General features: G+C 33.8%; 1 protein-coding gene and 1 long non-coding RNA gene across 4 annotated transcripts; both read right to left on the bottom strand.

Annotated features, from left to right (window-relative positions):
- Positions 1-920: 920 nt before the first annotated feature.
- LOC142234768 (cleavage and polyadenylation specificity factor subunit 6-like) lies at positions 921-22,136 on the bottom strand. 3 transcript variants are annotated; one of them, XM_075305949.1, is made up of 6 exons: positions 21,680-22,136; positions 21,367-21,609; positions 16,921-17,394; positions 3,947-4,102; positions 2,918-3,741; positions 921-1,765 (listed from the first exon to the last, which is right to left on the bottom strand). In XM_075305949.1, exons 1-6 carry the CDS (start codon positions 21,734-21,736, stop codon positions 1,489-1,491), a joined length of 2,031 nt encoding a protein of 676 aa, XP_075162064.1. In that variant the 5' UTR covers positions 21,737-22,136; the 3' UTR covers positions 921-1,488. The 3 variants fall into 3 exon arrangements, with proteins under 3 accessions (XP_075162064.1, XP_075162065.1, XP_075162066.1); XM_075305950.1 differs by having other exon boundaries at positions 3,947-4,099; XM_075305951.1 differs by lacking the exon at positions 3,947-4,102.
- A 691-nt stretch (positions 22,137-22,827) lies between these two features.
- On the bottom strand, positions 22,828-23,451 carry LOC142236880 (uncharacterized). Its single transcript, XR_012722244.1, has 2 exons — positions 23,275-23,451; positions 22,828-23,167 (listed from the first exon to the last, which is right to left on the bottom strand). It is a non-coding gene; the product is annotated as an uncharacterized LOC142236880 (long non-coding RNA).
- Between the last annotated feature and the right edge of the window lie 2,409 nt (positions 23,452-25,860).

Below are 25,860 nucleotides of genomic sequence, written 5' to 3'. Positions count from 1 at the left end.
AGCATTGTAGTTATGCGTGCCAAATTTGGTTGGAATCGGTTCAGATTTAGATATATCTCCCATATATAGCTTTCGCCCGATTTACACTCATATGACCACAGAGGCAAATTTTTAACTCCGATTTAGTTGAAATTTTGCACAGGGAGTAGAATTAGCATTGTATCTATGCGTGCCCAATTTGGTTGAAATCGGTTCAGATTTAGATATAGCTCCCATATATATGTTTTTCTGATTTCGACAAAAATGGTCAAAATACCAACATTTTCCTTGTAAAATCACCACTGCTTAGTCGAAAAGTTGTAAAATTGACTCTAATTTTCCTAAACTTTTAATACATATATATCGAGCGATAAATTATAAATAAACTTTTGAGAAGTTTCCTTAAAATTGCTTCAGATTTAAATGTTTCCCATATTTTTTACTAACATTGTGTTCCACCCCAGTGCATTAGCCGACTTAAATTTTGAGTCTATAGATTTTATAGAAGTCTATCAAATTCTGTCCAGATCGAGTGATGATATATAAATGTATGTATTTGGGACAAACCTTTATATATAGCCCCCAACACATTTCACGGATGTGATATGGTATCGAAAATTTAGATCTACAAAGTGGTGCAGGGTATAATATAGTCGGCCCCACCCGACTTTAGACTTTCCTTACTTGTTTTTATTTCGTTGTGTTACTGCAGTAATGCAACAACACGAAATTATACATTTATATCTGGCGTTTTCTTTTCAATGACTCTATTAATCAAGTTCCTTAATCTAATTTGTCCATAAAGCTCGAATAATAATTGTAAAATTAAAAAAGTAGGTAAATTACTTTTGCCGACACCTTCGTAATGCAAGACTAACGCACTTCCACGGTGCTACCCAAGCCCACTGTAATTTTGTTATTATGAATGAAGATTAAAAATATTATTTATCATATTTTTTGGTAGTTATCATGTTTATATATATTTATTATTAAACTGAATGATCAATTTACAAACATTCTGTGTAGTTGTAGTTAGAGTGTATTGAATTAAAAATAAGAGAGAAATTATTGTTGTTTGATGACCGGTTTTAAAATTCAGTTATTCAAGTGTGAGATGTGAAAAGGCAAAGAAACGAGAAGTTGTCTTTTTTCTATTTAATATAGTAAGACATTAAAAAAGGCTACAACACTTTTTCACTTATTCATCACTCTTAATGAATTTTGATCGATAGTCTAATTTCCAATATGTGTGTATTTTATTCCTCAGTTAGTCGGAGTAATGGTAGTAGAAGTCTCTTGTCTTCATCTTGTACATATATATGTATGCACTTCTTCTTGTTTCATCATAAGAACTTATGACAATCATAGGGGTTTGTTTGTTTTGCTTGATTGGGTTCCTTATTATATTTGTGTATCGCCAATGATTGCATATCATTGGTTGAAACACGGATCAACATCTCTTGTTGTAAATTATATATAAATTGTAATTATGTAATTGTTTAGTAATGTCTAGTGCCGAGAACGATGCTCTCTATCCCTTTCACGCTCACGATCGCGGTCACGATCACGTTCACGATCGCGATCACGTTCACGTTCTCTATCACGATCTGAAGATCGATAACGTTCTTCGTAATAACTGCGTTTTGAAGGAGCTTCGGCGCCAACATCCCCACTTGCTGGTTCTGGAGTTTTACGTGTTCTCGCTGATCGGCTGGAACTATCGTCTCTGTAATGATCGTTTGTACTGGGACGTTCACGTTCTCGGCTTCTGGAACGATCTCGATATCTACAAAAAGACAAAAATTGGAATGGAAAGTTTCATTGATAGGATAACGATTAGATAACTTAATGTAACATAACCTTAGCTTAAGATATGTCATAAATTGTTTTAAAATTTTTTATGGCTTCTCACGATCTCAATTTGAACATTTATTTTTTGCATATTACAGGGTAAACAAGCATGCCTTGAAATATCTGTTGACATGTTAATGGTTCATATTGAACCACTGACACCACTTGTAAAATGTAAACTTCTTTGTTGAAAGTGTATACCAAAGGGCCATAGGGAAAACTTGCGACGAATCATTGACCGGTGTAGCCTGGACAATTGTGTAACAAAGTGGATCTTTTTCATCAAAATCGAAGATGAAAAAGGTCAATTTTCGTTAGTTTTTATGTAAAGTTTGGCATTACCAGAGTACTATGATGTGTTGACAGAACGCATATCCCGATTATTGCTTCGTCAAGAAATAAGCATCTATACTCTAATAGAAGTTTTTGGCGCATTTTTAAGGTTTTAATTGACAAAAGAATTAATTAATACGATACATATGATATTCCCTAAAACCGTGGATTCTAACCTGTCATAGATATCCACTAGAGTATGACGTTGAAGCTAAATACAATGCAATTCATTTCAAATCCCGCAATGTCGTCGAACGATACAATGCCGTCTTGAAAAATAGACGCAGGTGCATTTCTGTTGCTATGGAACTGCTTTTACAAATTGAATACTTACATTTTTGGTCTAATTCACGTATATTTTTAGGGGAATTAATCCCAACATTTGTAATTAATATCCCTCTTTCGTTACCATTTGTAATATTAAGTTTTTCTATTTCGAAAATAGTTTAGAATAAAAGGAACAGTAAAAGTGAAAAAATCCCCAGATTTTATTTAGAATAAGGAAACCGGGAATAGGAAAATATTGTTGGGTGATTTTCCTGGTGCAGTCTCCAGAAACTCAAGCCACAATTTTAATTCAATTGTATTTTTTCTCTTCAAAAAACAACGTTATATAAACATGCGAAATTGCTTTTCATCCCTTTTTAATAAACTAATGATCCGATAAACCTGAAAAAATTCAGGTTTACTACAAAGATCCGCTTTGCTCTACCTCTATACTATATTATGCAATATATGTATAGTAATTACTTACCCTCCAGCATCACGATCTCGCTCTCTTTCACGATCACGTTCTCTTTCGCGTGATCTCTCACGATACCGCGATGATGATCTTTCCCGACGAGGCCGCTGACGATGAGATCTTTCTCGGGATCTTGAACGTTCACGCCTGTTATAACTTTTTGTTTCGATGCCGTGTAGTGTATCCTGTAAGGAACTTATTAAAATCTTGCATCGTTCATCATGAGCAACTTTCGATTGTTTGATTAGTGAGATTGCTGTAACTAAAGTCTCGATTGCGCTAGAATATTCACCGGCTGCAGCATCTGAAACTGCTCTAGCTATTGCTGAACTGCTGACGGTACGATTTCGTCCCATAATTTCTTCAAATTCGGCTTCGTTAAGTTGTGGACCCATAGGTTGGGGATCGGGGAACGTTTGCGGTTTTACAGGGCCAGGTGGCCCTGGCCAAGGGCCACGTGGCGCACCTTGCTGGGCGAAATGAGGAGGTGGACCATGTTGCGGTTGCATATTCATACCTTGCTGTGGACCAGGACCATGAGGTGGGCCACCGGCCATAGGTGGACCACCAGGATGTTGAGGAGGACCACCAGGTTGATTAAAGAAGGCTGGATTAACATGTGGGGCTGGTCCAGGACCACCATGTGTCGGAGGAGGGCCTCCGGGACCGCCCATTTGTGGAGGTCCACCTGGAGGTCCCCTAGGTGGTCCTTGCATATGGGGCGGGCCCTGCGGAGGACCTCCAGGCGGACCCTGGGGAAAACCTCCATGCATTGGTGGTCGCCAATCGGGCCGAGGTCCACGCATTGGCATCCCACCCCCGGGTGGTCCCTGAAACTAGAAATATTATCAATATTAATAATCATCTTTCTAATACACTCTTCATTGTCTGCTTGTTTTTGAGATCAGAAGTTCCCATAGAATTTTGAAACATTACAATCGGTTATTATCTCATTATTCTGAATGCTTATATGCTATTAACAATTAACAATCTGAATGGAACAGCACTAAAATTATAAAAAAAAAATATTTTCATTTTTACCATTTGCGGTGGACGTTGGGGTGGTCCATTGAGCGGCCCAGGCCTTGGACCATTAGGCCGCGGTTGTCCAGGCCATTGAGATTGTTGACCAAATCGGGGAGGTCCTTGCATGTTTTGTTGTGGAACCATTGGTGGGCCCTGGTGCATTGGTGGCTGCTTTATGGCGACGTTGGTGTTATGTATGTAGTGTTGAGATTTGTTTTAAGAATTGTATAATTTGTAATGTTTTCGTTTTATTTATTTATTGTTTAAGTAGTTGAATGGAGAAGATGATGAACATGGAACAAGAGATAATAGAATAACAGTAGTAACTAAATCATAAAATTAATTATAAAATTCAATAAAAAGGCTTAATAATTTTCTTTCTAGTTACTTATATTAGAACTATATATACTTTATTGCATTTGATTTTATTATACTTATTGTTAATCTCGACTAACTACATTTACAGGCATATAAACGAAAAAGTTTAACAATTCATTAATATAATTTAGTGGTCAGAAATAAATAAAAAAATGTGTAAATAGTAATACTGACGAAAAACTTTTGCAATTACAGTGCACTCGCGGTAACGTGAACTAATTAAAGCCGACAGAGTTCACGTTAGCGAACTTCAGCAAATTTCAGAACAAAACACATTCGGGAATTTTACACGTTCTAGCGTGATAGTCTTTTATTTTTGTTATTAGTAAAATTAAAAAATTAATTTAATTTCATGAAAAAAATTAAAATAAGTGATCGGAAAAATATAAGTAGGTATGTAGTTATAAAGCAATTTAAATGAATAATTAAAATTCAAGAAAAAAGCCAAACTGGATCATTAAGAAATTTCGTAAGTGTGTTTGAAATTGTATTTGACATTGTGAATCTGCATTTGACGTAAAATTTCATGGTTTTCAGCGTTACGGAGTAGTTAGTGTAAGAAAAAGGGTGTTCACGTTAGCGCGAGTATAGTGTATATATTTCCTATATAATTAGTTGAAATATATTCTATACAAACGATGTTTATTTAATCATGTACACAGAAAATAATATCACCAAAATATTTCGAATCAAAAAGATGGATAAAGTCGTAGTCAAATAAAAAATTAACTGACGAATTATCTTTTGTATCAAATAAAAACTTTAATCAGATTGAAAGATATTAGGTTTTTAATTAAAATATTAATTGTTCAAATTTATATTTTTTGTATTGGATGTAATATTTAAAATTAAAAATATAATTGAAAATTTTGTTAGGATATAATTGGTTTATGAGACATTAATTGGTTCATTAAATTTTTGCTAAAACCAAATAAAATCCAACTATAATAATAATTTGAAAATACACAAGAAACTGCTAAATCATAAGAACTCTTATAAAATTATTATATATTTCACATAGAGGTGAAATAATTATAAATAATTAAATGATATCCTTAAATAAAAATTAGTTGAGCTTTGTGATAAAAATCAAGTACAATTTTATTGAACAATAAAAAAATAATTGAAAGTGGCAAAGATATCAGTCAATTTTTAATCATATTAGATATTTTGGTAGAATAACATAATTCCCAAGAACATAGGTCATGGGTATGGCTGAATTAATTTAGCGTAGGGATTGAATGATTAGAATCGACTATTCGATTTTTTCAAAATTTGAAAAGGTCCAATATGGTCACTAACATTCATGCAAAAATTGGTCCATATAGGTCGATAATTATATATAGTCTCCATATAAACGGATCCACAAATTTGAACTGCGGATCCTCTTTGAGTAGCAAATTTCATCGGATTCGATTGAAATTTGGTACCTGATGTAAGTATATAGTCTCTAACAACCATGGAAAAATTGGTCCATATCGGTTCATAATGATATATACCCCCATATAAAACGATCCCCATATTTTAATTCTGGCTCTCTAATTACCGCACAAAAGTTCATATGGATTCGTAATTATTTTTAGACTACGTAATTAGACGTACTTAATCTGCGTTTTTTATCTAATATATACACCGAGTGCTGTCCGATTCTATGCTTAGCTCAATGATATGCCGAGTCCGAACGTCGGTCGATGCCATCACCTCAACATTAACAACGAGCCACTACAATGAAATCCTTTTGCTACTTGGGATGTTATATGGGCAGTGGTGGAGGTGTAGAAGAGAATGTGAAAGGCAGACTGAACAGAGCCAAACCACCATAAAATTGAACAAACGAAGAACCCATAACAAGACTGATAACCAGACGAATATGAAAGTGGATAGGACACACACTACGCAAATGTCCCAAATGTTCAATCGACTATTTTTTGTGTTGTAGTAAGAAAATGAATACTAATGTGACGTACAGGGAGCATCGGATTCAAACAGCTTTCAGAACGCTCATGAAGTATAATATGAACCGATAGCTACCAATTTTTACACATGTAGTTGTTAGAGGGCATGTGTTGACATCACGTACCAAATTTCAACCGCATCGGATGAAACTTTCAGTCCCATGAAGGCGAAGCCGAATTTTTAAATTCATAATTTAAAAGAGTTTCTATAGCATTCCTTTAATATTAACATATTTTATTGATCAAAAACGTAAAATAGCTTTACTACTTTTGCAGCACTTTAGGACTTTTACCATTCAAAATACCATAGTTTGACAACATAATGACTATATGATGACGCCAATATCCGGAAAACCATTCTCGGTGAATTGACCAGACAAAATGAAGGAGGTATATATTGCCCAGAACATTGAACCAAAATTAAAATAATCAAGAGTCTCATGAACAGTATTTATTGGCCAGGACAAAAAATTAAAAGTCTCATGTACAGTATTTCAGATATAGCGCCACCAGATATCGGCTATATATAGGGCCGATATTGGATTGCCCATATCCGGAAAACCATTTTTGGTTAATTGACCAGACAAAATGGCAGTGGTATATATTGGCCACGGCATAAAATCAAAATTAGAAAATGAAAAGTCTCATGTACAGTATTAGAGATACAGCGTCACAGATAGCGGCTATATAGCACCGATATTAGATCGCCCATATCCGGAAAACCAGTGAATTGGCCAGACAAGAAGCCAATGCTAGATATTGGTTAGAACAAGAGGTATGCGCGTGAGTAAAATATCACTCACGCTCATTCATGAAGAAGCATTTTTACTCACGCACATACACGCACGAGATGTGGGTAGGAATTCACACTCACGCATATTCCCGAAATAAAAATCGTACTCACGTACGAGGAACATTTTAAGCCTCACACGCACGAGATGTGGGTAGGAATTCACACTCACGCACATTCACGAAATAAAAATCGTACTCACGCACGAGCAACATTTTAAGCCTCACATTCACGACAATTCTAGTGATTCACGAATATATTCAGGACACGACAATTCTTGTGACTCACGAACATTCTCGTGATTAACTAATTTTCTCGTGAATGGCGAAAATTCTCGTGACCTATGGCAATATTCGTGATTCACGACAAATCTCGTGAATCGATCCAATTACTCATGAGTAAAGAACATTTTCATAATTCACGACGGATTAGCAAAAGTAAAATATGGTCCACTAGCGAGCCATCAAACAATGGACGCTTTTAAAATGTTCATAAGTGTATTTTTTTTTTATCGTGAACGTGGAATTTTTCGTGAATGTGATTTCGAAGAAATGTCCATTCACGAACAGAATTTGATTTTGACTCATGCTCACGCACGACATATTTTTTCCCCATTCACGCACATTCAAGAGTTTAAATTTCATTCATGACACGTGATTCACGTGCATCCCGAACATCTTGTCACGCGCACACTTCTAGTTTGAACAAAAAATCAATATTACAGAATCAAATCATGAGATAAAGCACCACCAGACATCGGCTTTATATAGTTAAAATTCTATTACTCGATTTTGAAAAAAACATGAAATTTTCAAAAATATCAAAAATAAAAATATCGGCGTACTTTCCGATTTGACAAAATGTCGCATTTAGGAGCTTTTAGGAACGTTAGAGGTCTAGAATTTAGTATTAAGTTTTATCGATTGATTCAGTCTTTGATTTTAGTCATAATTCAAATTTAATGTATTTTCTCTATGATGAGTATGTCTGTAACCGTATATGTCCGTTTAGGCTTGGTTTTAAAATGAGTTAATTATATAAAAAAAGAAAAAAAATATATTATCGGTTCTTGAAAATAATTTAGTTACCATTTTTAAAAGTAAAAATTTTACATATTGTTCGCTGGATCATGAAGTGCAAAAATATTAAAACAAACACCAACTGTATATAAAATCCCATAGCATTTAGTTTTGGTAAATGTAACATATATGATTTCGCCCTTTTTGAGATTCGTAGTTATCCCCCACTGTGTCATGATTTACGAATTTGCAAAATTCAAATTTTGTATTCCCAGAAACTGTTCGATGGTTTCCTTTTGACTTTTATTACATTTGTATTGACCAACCAATCAATGAATACACAATTGTGGGGTTTCTAGACATCTAAGGGGCATCCAATAACGTCCATCCGAGCTCGATATTAAATGGACTGACAACTCTGAATGTTGATACTTAGGCTGTTAGACCAACTTCAAACGAAGCGACGTATTCAGAGATACTACACAGAGATATTACACAGAGAGCCCAGCGGATGACTGAGAAATGGGCAAATGAGAATGGTCTTGGGGTAAATCCTGCAAAGACAAAACTAGTCATGTACTGCAAAGATCGCAAAACTCGCAAGGATATGGGATTAACCGATATCCTTAGAGGGTATTGAAATTATCTTTGGTGAGTGTGCAAAATACCTTGGCGTTATTACAGGAAGCTGAACTTTAAGCATAATATTGAAGAAAGGGCGAGAAAAGCAACGGTAGATAGCCACCGTGGTGCAATGATTAGCATGCCCGCCTTGCATACACAAGGTCGTGGGTTCGGAGCACCAAAAAGATTGTCAGCGGTGGATTATCCCATCTCAGTAATGCTGGTGACATTTCTGAGGGTTTCAAAGCTTCTCTAAGTTGTTTCACTGCAATGTGGAACGCCGTTCGGACTCGGCTATAAAAAGGAGGTCCCTTGTCATTGAGCTTATCATTATAAGAGAGAAGTTCACCAATGTGGTATCACAATGGACTGAATAGTCTAAGTGAGCCTGATACATCGGGCTGCCACCTAACCTAACGGTAGCTTTGTACTTGTATAAAAAGGCAACCCGTGTAAAAATTGGGGGATCTGATTTGTTATGGTTAGATCTGAGCCAAGATATGGTCAGATCTGAGCAGATCCGAAAAATGGTTATATCTGGTCAGATCTAAATACTATGAAATTGGATCTGATCAGATCTCAAAAATGAGACACATCTAATCAGATCTAATTTGATATAATTTGATTTGATACAATTGTATCTTTCGAGATCTTTCAACACATAAAAGCCCATAATTTGTATATAAAATGAGATCAATTGTTTTATTTAATAATACAGACAAAAAGTATGTGCATAATAAATATGTTTAATTTAAATTGATCCATCAAAGCTATTTAAGAGTATTGACAGTTGAGTTAGAGTGTTGTCCAAGGGTTTTTGTGTTTGTTTCTTCTGCTTTGGACTTAGACACGCGACTAAAGTATTACAGCGTTAAAGCAATCTGCAATGAAATTAAGTAAAAAAACAATTATTAAACAAATATAGGAATAAACAAATATGGGAATATATTGAACTATGTAAGCAAGTATTAGTATTGTTTTGGATCATTCTTCTTTAAGTTGCAATAAAAATTGCCATATAATTTTATGTTGCTTTTAATACTCACATTTAAAGTGTATTCGGGATTAGGTTAGGTATAGCGATAGGCTGTTATTTTAGGCTCATACATACTATTCAGACCATCATGACATCACAGTGATCAATATCTCACTTATCACTGACTGCTGCTCGATTCAATAATTAGCTCAATAACATGGGACCTCCTTGCTATAATCGAGTCCTATCGGCATTTCACGTTGCGCTGAAACAACTTAGTGAATCTTTGAAGCAGAAATGTCACCAACATTACTGCGAGGAGATAATCCACCGCCGAAATAATTTTTGGTGTTGGTCGGAACTGGGATTGAACCCGTGACCTTTTGAATGCAAGGCGGGCATGTTAACCAGTACACCACTGAGGTTACCTTTTTTTTTCAAATCTAGAAAATAGTAAAACAATATGAAAATAACTACTAAGGAAATAACAAATACAATCTACTTACCTACATAATCTCCGCAATAAAGGAAACGATATAACCTTTATGAAAGGAACACATTTAAAACAATTATATTAAATTTCTTAATTTTCTCAGCTAGTCTGGCGTTAAATTTGTTTAGAAGTGATGCCCCTGACGGCGTTGACATTTGACATAATGGCATTGAGGTTTAGACGTGTATTTCAAAAATCTTTTTAACTTGTTCATGATTTTTTTTTTATATTTTGGACCGTATTTAACCCCATATATAGTCAGATATGATGTTATATCTACCATATCTTATTAGATATAGTGCTATATATGGTCCTATCCAAGCATATATTATTAGATATGCCAGATATAATTAGATATTATACTATATATGATGAGATCTGCAATTATATCTAACTAGATCTAGCACCATATATAGCATATCTGCGCATATCTAATTATGTCTGAACCAATATCTGAACAGATCCAATTAGACTCAATTTGATATTATTAGATAGGATTGGATCCTCCAATTTTTACACGGGAATAGAAAAAAAGTGGGGACTAAAAGACAAAAATTGTACATTGCATTGTAAATTGCAGTGGTTAGACCTATAATGCCATATGGCGTTGTAGTCTAGTGGCCGGCACTTCAGCCGACAAGTTTAGTAAAGTTCAACGCATGGCTTGCTTGTGTATCTCAGGCGCATTCAGTAAGACAGGGACATATTCCCTTAACGTAATGCGGCATAATGACCTTTAGAGATTTTGACCAAACAGTCAGCTGCAACAACGACTGTGCGGTCGCGCGAGCTATCGCTGTGGTCGAAAAAAGGGTACGGTCACAGTTCGGTTCTCAAAATAATACCAGACCTGCCAAACGTAGTGGATTACACTCTGGCGAGGCCGCTTTTCGACAAAAAGTTTGATACTGTAATTCCCCACAGGCGTGGTGCACACAGACGTCAAATAGATTTCTACACTGATGGCTCCAAATTGGGTGGACAAGTGGGTTTCGGAGTATATTCTAAAGACCTGAACCTTTGAATAGCGAAAATATTACCTAATCACTGTAGTGTTTTTCAGGCTGAAATATTAGCAATAAGAGAGGTGGCAAATTGGCTGAGAGATAATGTCCCAACAAATGTTGGCATTAATATATACTCTGACAGTCAACCTGCCATAAAATCCTTGGATTCCGTGTTCCTTAACTCGAAAACGGCCAAAGACTGCTGCAAATCTCTAAACGAGATGGCTGAGCAGTACAATATTCACCTAATATGGGTGCCTGACCATAGGAACATACCGGGAAACTGCGAAGCGGATGAGTTAGCAAGGCGAGGAACTACCTTACATATTCCAGGGGAACTAGAATCTGTTGGTATGCCTCTGGCTACCTGCAAGCGTGAGAAGGCTGTTATGATGGCAAATGTCTGATGGGAGAATTGCAAGGTTTGTAACTCCAAGCAAATATGTCCCCATTTAAACTTAAACCGTACACTAGATATGCTAGTGTTCTCAAGACGTCAGATTTCACTCCTGATATCTGCTATAATGGGTCGCTGCCTGATAGGCGATTTTGCAAAAGCCATTGGCGCGAAATATAATGACTACTGTATGAGTTGTCATGATGCAGAGAAAAGGAGTGTCCTGTATTTTGTGTAAGGCGTAAGCGAATTTTAGGGGCATACATATAGCTTTAGATTACTGGCGGATCTGGAAAACGTAAACTTAAGCAGTCTGCTAATGTTTTTGGAACAATCTGGTTGGTTCAACAGAAGAAAATAATCGAGAAGGTTCAGCGGTTAAAACTAGAAGTGCCCATATGTAATAGGTACTTTCAGTTAATGTGGTCACAATGGAATGAATAGTGACCCTGAAACTTAATCGGGCTGCCACTTTAACCTAACCTAACCATACAACATCCTTGGTTTCCATAAAATGTATACAAAATAATTTTTTCTTCGATTTCCCATTGATTTTCCTCGACCTTTTTTGTTAGAATAATAAATCAGGGACCGTAAATAACAGTTATCCAGAAAATGTTAACTCAAAAACTCTTCATGTTAGAGTCAACGGAGACCTATACTGTAAGAAGCTATTTCAGAATCTATGTAAAAAACGTTCCCAATTCCAAAGTTATTCAGATTTATTTTTCAACGTAAAAATAACAGGTCGGATGAAACTCAAAATTAAACTCTCTTTAGGGAGTTTTATTTTTTCCTTCAGAAAGTAACTCTTTTCAGTTTTATTTTTTCCGTCATAAATAAAACTCATATTCTTTTTTTTACAGTTTCTTGCTTAATTGAGTCCATATAAAGTTTATATTAATTAATTTGTTTAATTCAACGAACATATTTTTTCCAAACTTTCAACGGAACGATTTGAACGCATAATGTCATTTGAATTCGATTTAACTTGACTGCAAGAAAAAACAATTATATACGGCCGTAAGTTCGGCCAAGCTGAATCTTATGTACCCTCCACCATTGATTGCGTAGAAACTTCTACTAAAGACTGTCATCCACAATCGAATTACTTGGGTTGTGGTATCTTAAAACTTCTTAACATCGTTTTCTAAATTGTGAGTTAGTCCATACGTGGTAGAGAGCCAGAATGGAAATATGGGGGTCGCTTATATGGGGGCTATATAAAATTATGAACTTGATATGGACCAATTTTTGTGTGATTGGGGATCGATTTATCTGAGGGCTATATATAACTATAGACCGATATGGACCTAGTTAGGCATGATTGTTAACGGTCATATACTAGCACAATGTACCAAATTTCAACTGACTCGGATGAAATTTGCTTCTCCAAGAGGCTCCAAAACCAAATCACTGGATCGGTTTATATGGGGGCTATATATGATTATGGACTGATATGGACCGCTTTTGGCATGGCTGTTAAATATCATATACTACCACCACGTACCAAATTTCAACCAATTCCTGCATGGTTGTTGGATACCATATACTGACATCATGTACCAAATTTCTGCCGGATCGGATGAAATTTGCTTCTCTTAGAGCCCCCGCAAGCCAAATTTGGGGGTCCGTTTATATGGGGGCTATACGTAAAAGTGGACCGAAATGGCCCATTTGCAATACCATCCGACCTACATCAATAACAACTACTTGTGCCAAGTTTCAAGTCGATAGCTTGGTTCGTTCGGAAGTTAGCGTGATTTCAACAGACGGACGGACGGATATGTCCAGATCCGAATTTTACCACGACCCAGAATATATATACTTTATGGGGTCTTAGAGCAATATTTCGATGTGTTACAAACGGAATGACAAAGTTAATATACCCCCATCCTATGGTGGAGGGTATAAAAAAAGTTTCGTGAAGTAATTACACTGTTTTACAAATTGTAATGATCAGATCAGCGGTGAACTTTGAAAAATGACTTTTATATAAAGGCCGTTACTATGTTTCCTTTTCACGTTGAAATTTTTGTGGTTATTAAAATAGTTTAATTTAAAGTAGAGAATTTAACCCCATTGATACGAACGTTCTTTGTCGTCCAGATTTCATCAAGATTTAACAGTAAAAATGTTTTTCATGTATAAATTTGATGACTTCAGAAAAAGTAATGGCGACAATAAATTGATTTTCAACTCGAACCCGAACCGAACATAATACCGGCCTTAAGACGGAAAAAATAAAACTTCTGAAAAAGAGTTTTTTTTCTGAAGGAAAAAATAAATCTCCTAAAAAGAGTTACATTTATGACGGATAAATAGAACTCTATTTTTTTAAGAGTTTCGACCTTTTATTTTTAGGTTGGAAAGTAACTGTTTTACACAAACAACGACTAAAAATAACGTTTTCGATAGCTCTTATAACCGTTGCGGTCCCTATAAATTAATGTTTCTTCAAGCTCAGGTCTTTTTAAATATTTTATTTATTCTTCCCCAATATTTCGTGGAACATTATTCTTTTATACATTTGGGGTGATTTCCTTTTTCAGAATGGAAACGATTTTCCCATGGACAGAAAAAATAAATTTCTTCTATTCATAAGAAAGCACGTTTATAGTTCTACATTTGAAAGGGGTTTCCAACAAGGTAACTGATAGATATATATCAGTTACCTAGAGAGAAGTTCACCAATGTGGTATCACAATGGACTGAATAGTCTAAGTGAGCCTAATACATCGGGCTGCCACCTAACCTAACCTATTATATGTAGAAAATTGTATCAAAAATGAAAGTAAAATTCCCGCGGTTGTTATTTATTTTATTTTTTGCTATATAAATATACTTTCATATTGTAATTAAAGAATTAATACATAATATATGTAACTTCTTATGAAAACCAAATTTTAAGCTGTGGTGGCCAGTAGCTGCTGTGGTAACGCGGCTTGCTCTTCTTTGATGCGATCTTTCTTGACGCATTAATTGAAAAATTTTAGAAATATTTGCAATTTTTCTGAATTACATAAAATTATATATCCCAAAAACAACTCAATATTTTTGCAAAATTATATTTTTTCGTATATGGTCATTTCGGCTTGGTTGTAAATTAAAATAAATAAATAAAATGGGAAAAACATGAAATATTGGAAATCACTATTAAAAAATATACTTTGTATTTGTATGGTATTTTGATAAAAGGCACCAGCAAGATACTTAAAATGTAGGACATTTTGTTATCTTTCAGGATAACAAATATCTCAAGTAGTTTCTGAGAACTCTAATAAGGCACCCTTCATGTCTATACTCAAAAAATGGGGTGTTTACATATGTTTCTTCCTTGTGTTTCTTCCAGAATTTTGTTTTGTTGACATTTACAGCCATTACATAAAGCTTGGTTGGTTCAATATATTAGACAATATTTGGTTGTATAAAATCGCAAAGTTTCTAAACTAAACTATTATTAGGATTAATATCCTAATTAATATGATTTTCTAGAACTCTAATAAGGCACCCTTCATGTCTATACTCAAAAAATGGGGTGTTTACATATGTTTCTTCCTTGTGTTTCTTCCAGAATTTTGTTTTGTTGACATTTACAGCCATTACATAAAGCTTGGTTGGTTCAATATATTAGACAATATTTGGTTGTATAAAATCGCAAAGCTTCTAAACCAAACTATTATTAGGATTAATATCCTAATTAATATGATTTTTTAAATTCGTCAAATATTGATAGTAATTGATGTACATTCTATTGCAAAATCTACCAAAAGGCCATGAATTCTACCAATCAAAACCTACATTTTTGGTAGAATTCTGCCAGCTGTACAAGTAGAAATTAATCGAAAATATTATGCGATTTGAGTATTCTATAATAATGACATGTCCTCTGTAGAGGGAATGAGTAGAGAGAGAGTGATAATATTACAAATATAAAATGTAAAATATCCAACAAAAGTAAAATTGTATAGCTAAAGTTTTAATATAAAAACAAAAAAAGACATAGCGAACCCCCAAAAATAAAATGTTCGATTCACTGTAATTTTGGTTAAATTTTTATTAGAGTATTTCAATTATTCTCTTAACAAAAGTCAATTAATGTGACACATTACTTTTGCATTTAGACTGTTTTACAGACAGTATGCAACAACTTTATAAGTGGAAGACATAATTTTCATATTTTGTGGTAGGCAATAGGCATTTACACAATATCAAATGCCTTTTTGTCTTTGTTGAAATCATGACATTATATTTACTTTTTATAAATTTTTCTTTTTTCTTTATAAATACATACATCACTGATATTTACATATTTGTATGTGTTGTTGTATATAAAAAGATATGTATGAGTGGAGAGATAAAAATGGAACAACATCATGCATTCTTAAATTTCTAGTTTATCAATTAAGAAATACATTGTATCACAGTTTGAGATTTCAGTATTGTAATGCCTGTCTTTGGTTATTTCCATTAAGACAAACATCACTAGGAGAAAAAAATAGCAACATTTGAGAGAAAGAAAAACATTGCGAGTTATAGATACAGGACGACTTAAAAATAGTTTTTTAGAAAAGACCTTATCTATTTCATATTCGTTTAGTATTTTAACTAATCTTTAATATAAGCATCAAATAAACATCGCAAGAACCGTCCATTGTACAAGAGTTTAATACAAACTAGCGACATGAGCTATATTTTCGATGAACAATATGTTCAATCCTATCACTTTAAACAGCAAATTAATTTGTTTTTATATATGCTTAAGTTTTGTTTGGATTTTTAAGACAATAGCGAATAGCTTAAATTAAATGTGTATATGTGACTAGATGTAATTAAATTAGAAAATCGACTATCATGTAAGTTATATTGTAATTGCTCTGAAGTACATCATCAGTGTTTATCAAGGTACATTATTTGAACATAATTATTTGTAAATTCAAAGATATTCAAAATGTATGAGAATGAGAAATGAACAACAAAAATGAACTCATAGAATTTTATTTTTTTATGAAACTTAAGGCATTCAGAACAATTGAGATAATGTTAAGGATATACAGCACAAAAACTAATAATAAAAGAAATAGTAAGGAACAAAAAAAAAGGATATGGACAAGTTGATTGAAGAGGAAACCATAACCAATTAAGACAATAGATAATATAGACACAAATAAATAGAAAATTTTATAGTTAGGACAAACAAATACAGTGTCGTTTTCTGTACGAATAGAGATCAATCAGATTCAATTTGCATAAAATTCATATATATTAAACTACCAATAATTATTTATAATATACAAAAATAAGTTATATTATTTGGTACTAATACATTTGCTAGCTAATAACAACATACCTGCATTCTTGGAGGTCCCTGGCCCACTGGGGGCCCTTGTGGTGGCATATGTTGCGGTCGAAATTGTCCAGGTGGCATATTTGGGTTCATTGGTAAACGAGGTTGATGACCTGGAGGTACGCCTTGGGGCCCACCCGGATGTGGTGGCATTGGCCCGCCTTGCATCATATTTGGTGGAGCAGGTCCTCGCGGTGGCCCATTTTGTTGTGGTGGTGGTACAGGTCTCGTTTTTTGTAGACTCTCGAATTGATTTAAAGCCTGCTTTGTTGGATATGTAACAACTGGCGCCTGGCCATGCAACTCCTTCTTGGGTAGACGATCCAATACCACACGTAAGCTATTTTCGGAACCCAATGAAATTACACTAAAACCTTTTGACTGACCATTGGCTCTGTTCTCGAAAAACTTGACCTCCTGAAAGTCAGGAACGCCGATGTCACGCATAACGTTGGCAATATCTTGATCGGTTGTCCACTAAAATATAGAAATACATATCAATTTAATTATCGTTATTACTAAATCATGCTTTGCTATCATACAAAGGAAGCCCCAATAAAGGCCTATTTTACATGTATTGTAGTAAATACCTACGTATGTATGGAATATATAAGACAACAGCTTAAAAACTAAATATATTGAAGGGAAACAGATATTTCTATATTGTTTGTGTATGTTATGTTATTTAGATTAGTTGCAACAAATGCGAATAAAATAACAAACATTGTATTACTCTATTTTCTATTATACACCTGGTTCCCCTCTTCTAACCTTAAAATTGTGTTGTTTTGTGAAAAAAAGAGATCATGTATTTTCATCGACTAGCAATTTTATTTGTAGACAAACATATAATTTCGTCAGAGGTGTGAAATGTTATTTTTATTAATTTTTAAGGACATTTTTACAAGTTGTAGTTATTTGCTAGAAAATTTGGTTGTAACCAGGTACAGAGAAGGACTCACTAGTATAAGCGACAAGTATGTTATAAACGTAGACGTAGATAGTGTCAATTAGTTGATAAAGTAAATGAAAATCAATGGACATCAATGTGCACATTCTCCGGGTAGGATTGTAATGGGATTAAACGAGTCGACTAAATTAACTTTTTTAAATTCATAAAAAATTCGCATTCGACTTTTCAACTTTCTCGTTAATGTTCGATTATTTATTTATTCTTTCTTCACGAATCCAACAAGAGTTTAAAAACAAGAAAAAAGCAATATAAATAGTATTTATAATTTTAAATAAATGAGTACACAATAATTAAATCAATTAACAAAAGCCAAATTAAAATTATAAAAAAATAAAGTTTATTAAGGAAAGAATAAAAAATAAGAAAAAAACCGTAAGAAAACAAATGAATTAAAGAATTAAAAACTACTCAAAATCGATTAATCGATTGTGGTCACTATAAAATCGTTTTTGACTAACATCAAAAGTTGAATTCGTCGATGACTACTAGTCGTATTTCAAATAATTCAAAAGCCGTTTGGTCGATTTTGAAGATTACAAAAATTCGACTTTGACTTTATTGACAAAATGTCTATTACTCAATGACTAATGGCTTAGGAAGAGCATCCATTTTTTTACTGTGTACCTAATTGTACTTGCAGAGATTGTGCACATTCTCCGGGTAGGATTGTAATGGGAATAAACGAGTCGACTAAATTAACTTTTTTAAATTCATAGAAAATTCGCATTCGACTTTTCAACTTTCTCGTTAATGTTCGATTATTTATTTATTTATTCTTTCTTCACGAATCCAACAAGAGTTTAAAAACAAGAAAAAAGTAATATAAATAGTATTTATAATTTTAAATAAAAGAGTACACAATAATTAAATCAATTAACAAAAGCCAAATTAAAATTATAAAAAAAATAAAGTTTATTAAGGAAAGAATAAAAAATAAGAAAAACCCGTAAGAAAACAAATGAATTAAAGAATTAAAAACTACTCAAAATCGATTAATCGATTGTGGTCACTATAAAATCGTTTTTGACTAACATCAAAAGTTGAATTCGTCGATGACTACTAGTCGTATTTCAAATAATTCAAAAGCCGTTTGGTCGATTTTGAAGATTACAAAAATTCGACTTTGACTTTATTGACAAAATGTCTATTACTCAATGACTAATGGCTTAGGAAGAGCATCCATTTTTTTACTGTGTACCTAATAGTGTACACATATCTCCAAAAGTCTAGATATTTCAAAAGATATGTATCTCTACATATTCCAAATGTACACACAGATACACGACCCTCCACAATGTTTGGAGGGGCGTGTAAATTCTGATTATAATATATATAATATATTGATTATTCCTGGGATTGTTGAATAATAATTTAGTAATTAATGTCTTATTTAGGACTACAACTTTCATATAACACGAGGTATAACAATTTAACATATTGGCATATGTGGTGAATTTATTCAATTTTTTCAGACTGTCAAATACTTATATCATGTACTTTCCAATATAATAGACGCAATATTTCTCTGATACTAAACAAATAAAAAAAATTAGTCTTAAATATGTTTCATTAGTTTCATCTTCAAAAGATAGTTCGAGAAGTCAAACGTTATTAAAAAAAACCGTAGAGAATTCCATAAGCTATGGGATATGTACAAAAAAATGGACTGTTACTTTATAAACCCCAAAATTGTAGGCAACAAACTGGAAAACATGAAAAATGGGTTTCAAAGTTGGTACTATGTTCTGTTTTCGCACTGTTACCTTTTAAAATGGATGAATTTAGATATACTATGAAATGTTTCCAATTTTTTCCATTCATGATTTGGCAAAATTTGATGGAAAGTTTAGGTGGAAACACCGAACACAATACCCACCTTAAGATATGATGAAGGGTTTATTGTGGACCTGGTTATTATTATGGTAGCTTCTTACAGCTGTGGGGTATGACTGTAATTGCGCTGCAACTTCTAATAATGGAAATTAATCTTTGTTTTCTAGAAGGTTAGACAAGACAACCCTCCACCATAAAATTGTCTATTTCTAACATTTCGAAATATCGATTTTAATTTATCTTTTTTTTTCAATTTTAGTTTAGGACAATATAGCCATATCCGTTTGTCTATAGATTTCACGCTCGAAGACATGTCACATCTAACAATTTTGTGATATAGCAGCACTCACTTATAAAACGATCTTCTTGAGTTCTTAAGTCCTTAGATTAGACTAAGTTAGATTGGTTTTGCCAAAAGATCTAGCATCTTTTGCCAGTTTGCCATTTTCATATGATTTGGCAGCATTTGGGGTCCCTTAGAAATATGTAAAATATGTCCAGGTTTTGATATAGCCTTACATAAACTGATTCTTGATTCCACATTCGAATTAGTGGTCTTTTGTTGATATCGGATATTTTTTTTTATATAATACCCATATGTGCCCGTAACAGTATTTTACTTCTTAAACTTCTTGAAGCCGAATAAGTATGGTGAAGATTGTTGGTATCTGCTCATATTGTGATGGGACCTCTATAAAAACTTTGGTCATTTTTTTTTTTGAACGCCCCTCCGACCGTAATCCGTACACACCGTAATCCGGACATAGAGTAAATCGTTTATAAATAACAAAAATAAGACAGGCCCCAAATGACTACCCTGAGGCACTCCCGATGGCACATAAAAACACCTCGAATAGCAATCCCCAAAAGACACAATCTGCGCACGGCACTCAAGATACGACGAAATCCAATTCAAAACTGTACTGGCCAATCTAATCCTATCCAGTTTATATATCAACAGCTTATGATTCACCCGGTCAAAAGCCTTGCTAAAATCGATATAAATAACATGAGTCTGATTCTCAACAACAATAATATAATTTTTTTATTTTAATTTTTTTTTTAAGTATATACTTCTTTTAGACCACTAAAATGCACACATACATAAGTAAGATAATTGATATCGGTCCTTTTTTAGTACCCTCCGTCAAACAATATTGACTCTACTCCACAGCCCTGATCGCTGCACAAGTACTACTTATCCGACACAAACTATCTTGATTGCAAAGATACAATATTTCATTGGAATTTTAAGTTAAAGTGGATGGTGTAAATTTTTTAAAAGCTGTCAGCAAAAAAAAAAATGCTGCACAATTAGCGCAGCTCAAATATACCTCATTGGAAAAACTTGCCTTCCCGTGATACAAATACACTCCTAAAATATTGCAATATTTTTCATCTTATATAGTTGAATTTAACTAACTATATTAGGTCTAAAACATTTGTTGTTAGCATCTAATTTTGTATATTTTATTGTAATCTTGTAATAATTAAATAAAAATGTGTGTGTATGGCATGAATAGGTTTGCGATGGGCAAATGTGCTTATTTTTGCAAATGTTCTTATTCTTCTATTCACCATTCGAAAGGAGAACGACGACTACTACTTCAAAACTACTATGTGCATTAATGAAAAATACTCACCCAAGTAAGGTTGCCTACGTAAAGCTGAAAACGCCTGCCAGCTTGGTTAGGAGCCAAACTACCAGCACCTTGATGGTAGACTCCATTTGAACCGGCGTTTCCAGCACCTCCTTCTGGCCCATTATTTCCAGAGCTGGGACTGTCTCCGCCAGAAGATGGCGCTATTACAGCACCACTACTTGCCGTCTCTGGTGCTCCACCGATATCATCGTATAAATCCACCCCATCGGCAGCAAATTCATCCTAATTATGACAAAAATAACTTTATAAGCTATCCTACAGTTGGAAATTTTCCACAATTAAATATATTTACTTGATTTTGTGTATCTAAATCTTCAGCATATAGATCCAACACCACGCCGTCGGCCATATTGGTTTGAATTCCCTATTTTAACCAAATATCAAAATCAATTGCCACCAACAAACCAACTGCATACGTTTATTCGGGTACTGTACAATATCTCCAAATATATTTTAGATGATAATATGCAATTGTCCACTTCTCGTTTTATTACGCATACATACACGGCGTCCCTTTTTTTCTCGAACACCGTAACCGGTGTACTTATGGAGGCTTTTTCCTTATAATTCTAGATTTTTGACGGGATTTCTTACTCAATATAAAATTTACTGGCTTTACTTCAACTTCTCATATGTTCTATACGAAAGACTGATTTTTCCAAATTAAATGCCTATGTTTCAATATTCCTTCTTCACAATCACCACTCAGAAACCATGAAACTTTCAATTACAAAAGCGTTCCATCGTCTCGCTAAAAAAATTGACAAGCTCAGATTTTTGAGTCTTTCGACATTTTGAACGGCGTTTGGAAGATGCAATCGGCTACGAACAAAATTTAAACATTGACTGCGACGGAAGCTACTTTGAGATGTCAGCATTACATCTGCACCTTTACAGGAAGATGGCGCCTTTTTCTTGCATACCCAACAAACACAAGGATGAGCATTTTTCAAAGTTAACATCATATCAATATGATAGTGAATCACATCTTCAACATTAATTCAAATAGCCTTGCAAATTGATTGCCTTCAACAAATTTTCCAATAGGTTTGAAGCATTAAAATGAAATTTAGTTTGAAAAGTTGTTGCTAATATGTTGAGAAATTGTTGCTAAAGGGTTTTTCACCAAAACACTAAATTAAAAGTACAAATATATTTATGAAGACGATTATATTTTGATCAAGTCTTGCCAAATAATGGATTGAAAAAATCCATGGAATTGATTGCAAATAATTTTATATTTCTAAATTAATTAATTAAAAAAAGTAACCGTGAAAACAAGCTGGTTTTCAGCTTGAAAATTGAACATAGTACTCAGCTTAACGTGTTGAATTCTACTATTGAGGATAATGTCCGTTTTTTTTTAAGAACGCCATTTTCTCAACAATTTCTCAAATTGAATTCTAAGCTAATTCTTTGAAAAAAAAGTTTGAACGCGTATTGAGTTTAAGCATTTCTCCAATGGTTGTGTTTATTGGGTATTAACGCCGTAGATTGCTCTTTTTCGTCTGCGAATAAGTGATTTTTTAATTAGTTTTCTTTTCTTTGTTCTCTTGATGAAACACCGAATATTATAAAAGCATATACAATTCTTTACATCCACATCTTTTTTTAAAGCAAATTGACTGATTTGTACGGTAATTCTCGTTTTCCAATTAGTTGACTGCGCAATTGAGTGGAATGACTGAGCACTGCAACATAGACCAAGGAAGGTATAGACATCTCAAGTGAATTCACAGCGCCGTAGTTTGTCTGCACACCGTAGATGGCTCTTTTTCGTCTGCAATTGATTGATTTTTTAATTTGACTTTAATTTGTTTTCTTTCCTTTGTTCTTTTTATGAAACACCAAATATTGGAAAACATGTAAAATTCTATATATCCACACCTTTCTGGTAATGCAAATTGACTGATTTGTACGGTATTTCTCGTTTTCCAAAAAGCGAATTGAGTCACTTGAATGCGGAATTGAGTGGAATGACTGCGCACTGCAAATAAACAAAACCATGTGGATTATCAAAAGGGCTGTTTTCTTTTAGCACTGGATGTAACATTTATATGGACTATCCAGAACAACCCCAATAAACACAGGATGAGCGTTTTTCAAACGCAACAACTTTTCAGTTTGAGGGTAAATATAATTTTCAACATAAATTCAACTTGACTTAAAATAGCTCATCTTCAATACATCTTCAAATTGTTTGCGAATTACTTCCAATTTGCCAAAATGTTGACGAAATCTTTGAAAAGGTGTTGAAGATAATATGAGAAAACTTTGACAAAACACTACCCTAAAATGCAACGAAAAAACCATGTGGTTTTCAATACTTATTTGTGCAACGAAGTTCGTGGTCAATTGCAAGAAATTAAAAAAATGGAAAATTTCAGACAAATAACCAAATAGTTTATAAAAATAGGTAAGTGAAAATAAAAAATGAAATAAAATTTTAAGGAAGTCACTAAATGTATATCTCTTTGCAGAAAACTAAAATTATGGATTCTACGTTACTGACTTAAAAAGCTGACCGATGAAAAAATGGTGGACAATTAACTGGAACTGCTTAAAATAGTTTATAATAATTGGTACGTCAATGTGAAAAATTAAATCAACACTTTAGAGAAGTCACTAAATTTAAATCTCTTTGCAGAAAACTAAAATCTTTGGATGCTACATTCTTGCAAACATTAAGAAGCTGACCAATGAAAAATGAGTGGCTTATCGACAAGAAAAAGTTTCCAGAAACATTACAAGTGCAACCACCCTGCCAACATTTTTTGAATTTGGGGGCGCTTCTGAGAATCCCCACTACGTCGAAAACAGTCGTATACGATATCCAAAACTCCTCGGAAAAGCGCCGTCACTATTGAGAAGTTGTACCACGCCAAGTTACTACAAAAAAGTATCGCATGAGTGCAATTATTAGGAGCCCTTCTGGATACATTTAGAAGGACGCCAATAAGAGCCCCTTCAAACAATCAGACAAAGTGCATTTTAAGATAGTTGTAAAAGAATCATTGTGGTCAAGTAAAACACGATTGTTTAGATGTTTATTAATTTTATGAAACATTTATAAATTCTCATAAATATAACATTTATACGACTATCACATCACATTTAACACATTTTTATGCATTAATAAGAGATTGATGTTGAGTTACAAGTTGTATGTTAAATGTTGTAGCGTCTATCAGCCAGTACTTTTATTTCCAATGGAGGCAGCGTGTCTGGAAAAAAATTTGAAAAACTATCACTTTATTCCATTTGGAACGTCAAAAATTGTTCACCAATTTACTTTTCACAATTTTATGCGTAATAACTATGTTTTCAGCACTTTATTTTCGTTTTCATTGAAATAAATTATAATAAGCCAGTTGCGCTTGGTGTTTCACAAAATATAAAATGGCTCTTTTAACAATAGTGATGGCAAAATACTTTCATGCGAATAGTGATGGCAAATACTATCACAGTTGGCGATTGTTGCAGTGTCACTTACGAGTCTGTGGTAGCGATGAGGATGAAATGGAACATTGAAATGCTGGCAGGGCAATTAAAATTGTTAAAAACAACAAATTGTTGAAATCAACAACTTCTGGATGAAAGTAAGTAAGTAAGTATTTTTTTATTGAGTCTTCTTCTTGTTTGTGATACAATGAGTAAGGAGCGAATGTATATTTTTAATACTTAGAACTATTGTTGTCTTATTCTAATACACGATGGTTAAGTACGTTAGCTACTTGCTTGCAATGGCTACTAGTGAACGTATAAAGAAAATACGTAGCAAAACAAATGTAGGAAAAGGCTTGCTCGCGGCCTATATCGATTGATGGTAATGCAAGAGAGATTACCGATAATAAATAAATAACAAAAATAAATGAATAACTTAAAACGAGTTAACAATTAGACTGTTAAATATATGACTAACAGTGTGTAAAATATGCAGAATGATATCACAGTGGTATTTGTGTTGGGTAAAGGTGGAATTACATACCATGCGGTCATGCGTGCGTACGTTATATTCGAATGCGTTGACGACTACGATTTTTCAATGGAGTTACACAACATGCGTCGGAAACTAAATGCGTTTTGTCATCAGCTGTTTTGATTTCTATTTTAACGTATATTTGATTACAATTTATCGAAATGTTTTCTGAAATAAACGTTACAAAAGATTTCCTCGATTTTTTGGATCTAGTAATTATCGCGTTGTGTACAGCATCTGGTTGGAAATCTATTGAACGGGTTAAAAGACGATTTTGGGTACGGGATTTGTTTTTGGAGAGGGACATTTCTGGATTTTTTGCTACAACCTTTGAAACGCTAAGAAATGACCCAGAGCGATTCTTCATGGCAACTAGGATGAGTCCCGATGTGTTCGACATCCTTTTTCAAAAAGTCGGAGCAAAATTGATAAAAAGTTCGTCTAGAGCAATTCTTCCTCAATCTCGTCTTTTGCTCACATTGATGTAAGTGTAA

The sequence above is a fragment of the Haematobia irritans genome, chromosome 4 (genome assembly GCF_050003625.1).
Source record: "Haematobia irritans isolate KBUSLIRL chromosome 4, ASM5000362v1, whole genome shotgun sequence".
NCBI lineage: Eukaryota > Metazoa > Arthropoda > Insecta > Diptera > Muscidae > Haematobia > Haematobia irritans.
This window is presented reverse-complemented; position numbering and strand designations above follow the sequence as displayed.

Coding starts and splice junctions, on each gene's coding strand:
- LOC142234768 (XM_075305949.1), bottom strand. CDS start 21,736: ATGGCCGACGGCGTGGTGTTGGATCTATATGCTGAAGATTTAGATACA. Junction 4,103..16,920: donor AGGGACCTCCAAGAATGCAG/GTATGTTGTTAT, acceptor GTCGCCATAAAG/CAGCCACCAATGCACCAGGG. Junction 3,742..3,946: donor CCCAACGTCCACCGCAAATG/GTAAAAATGAAA, acceptor TAATATTTCTAG/TTTCAGGGACCACCCGGGGG.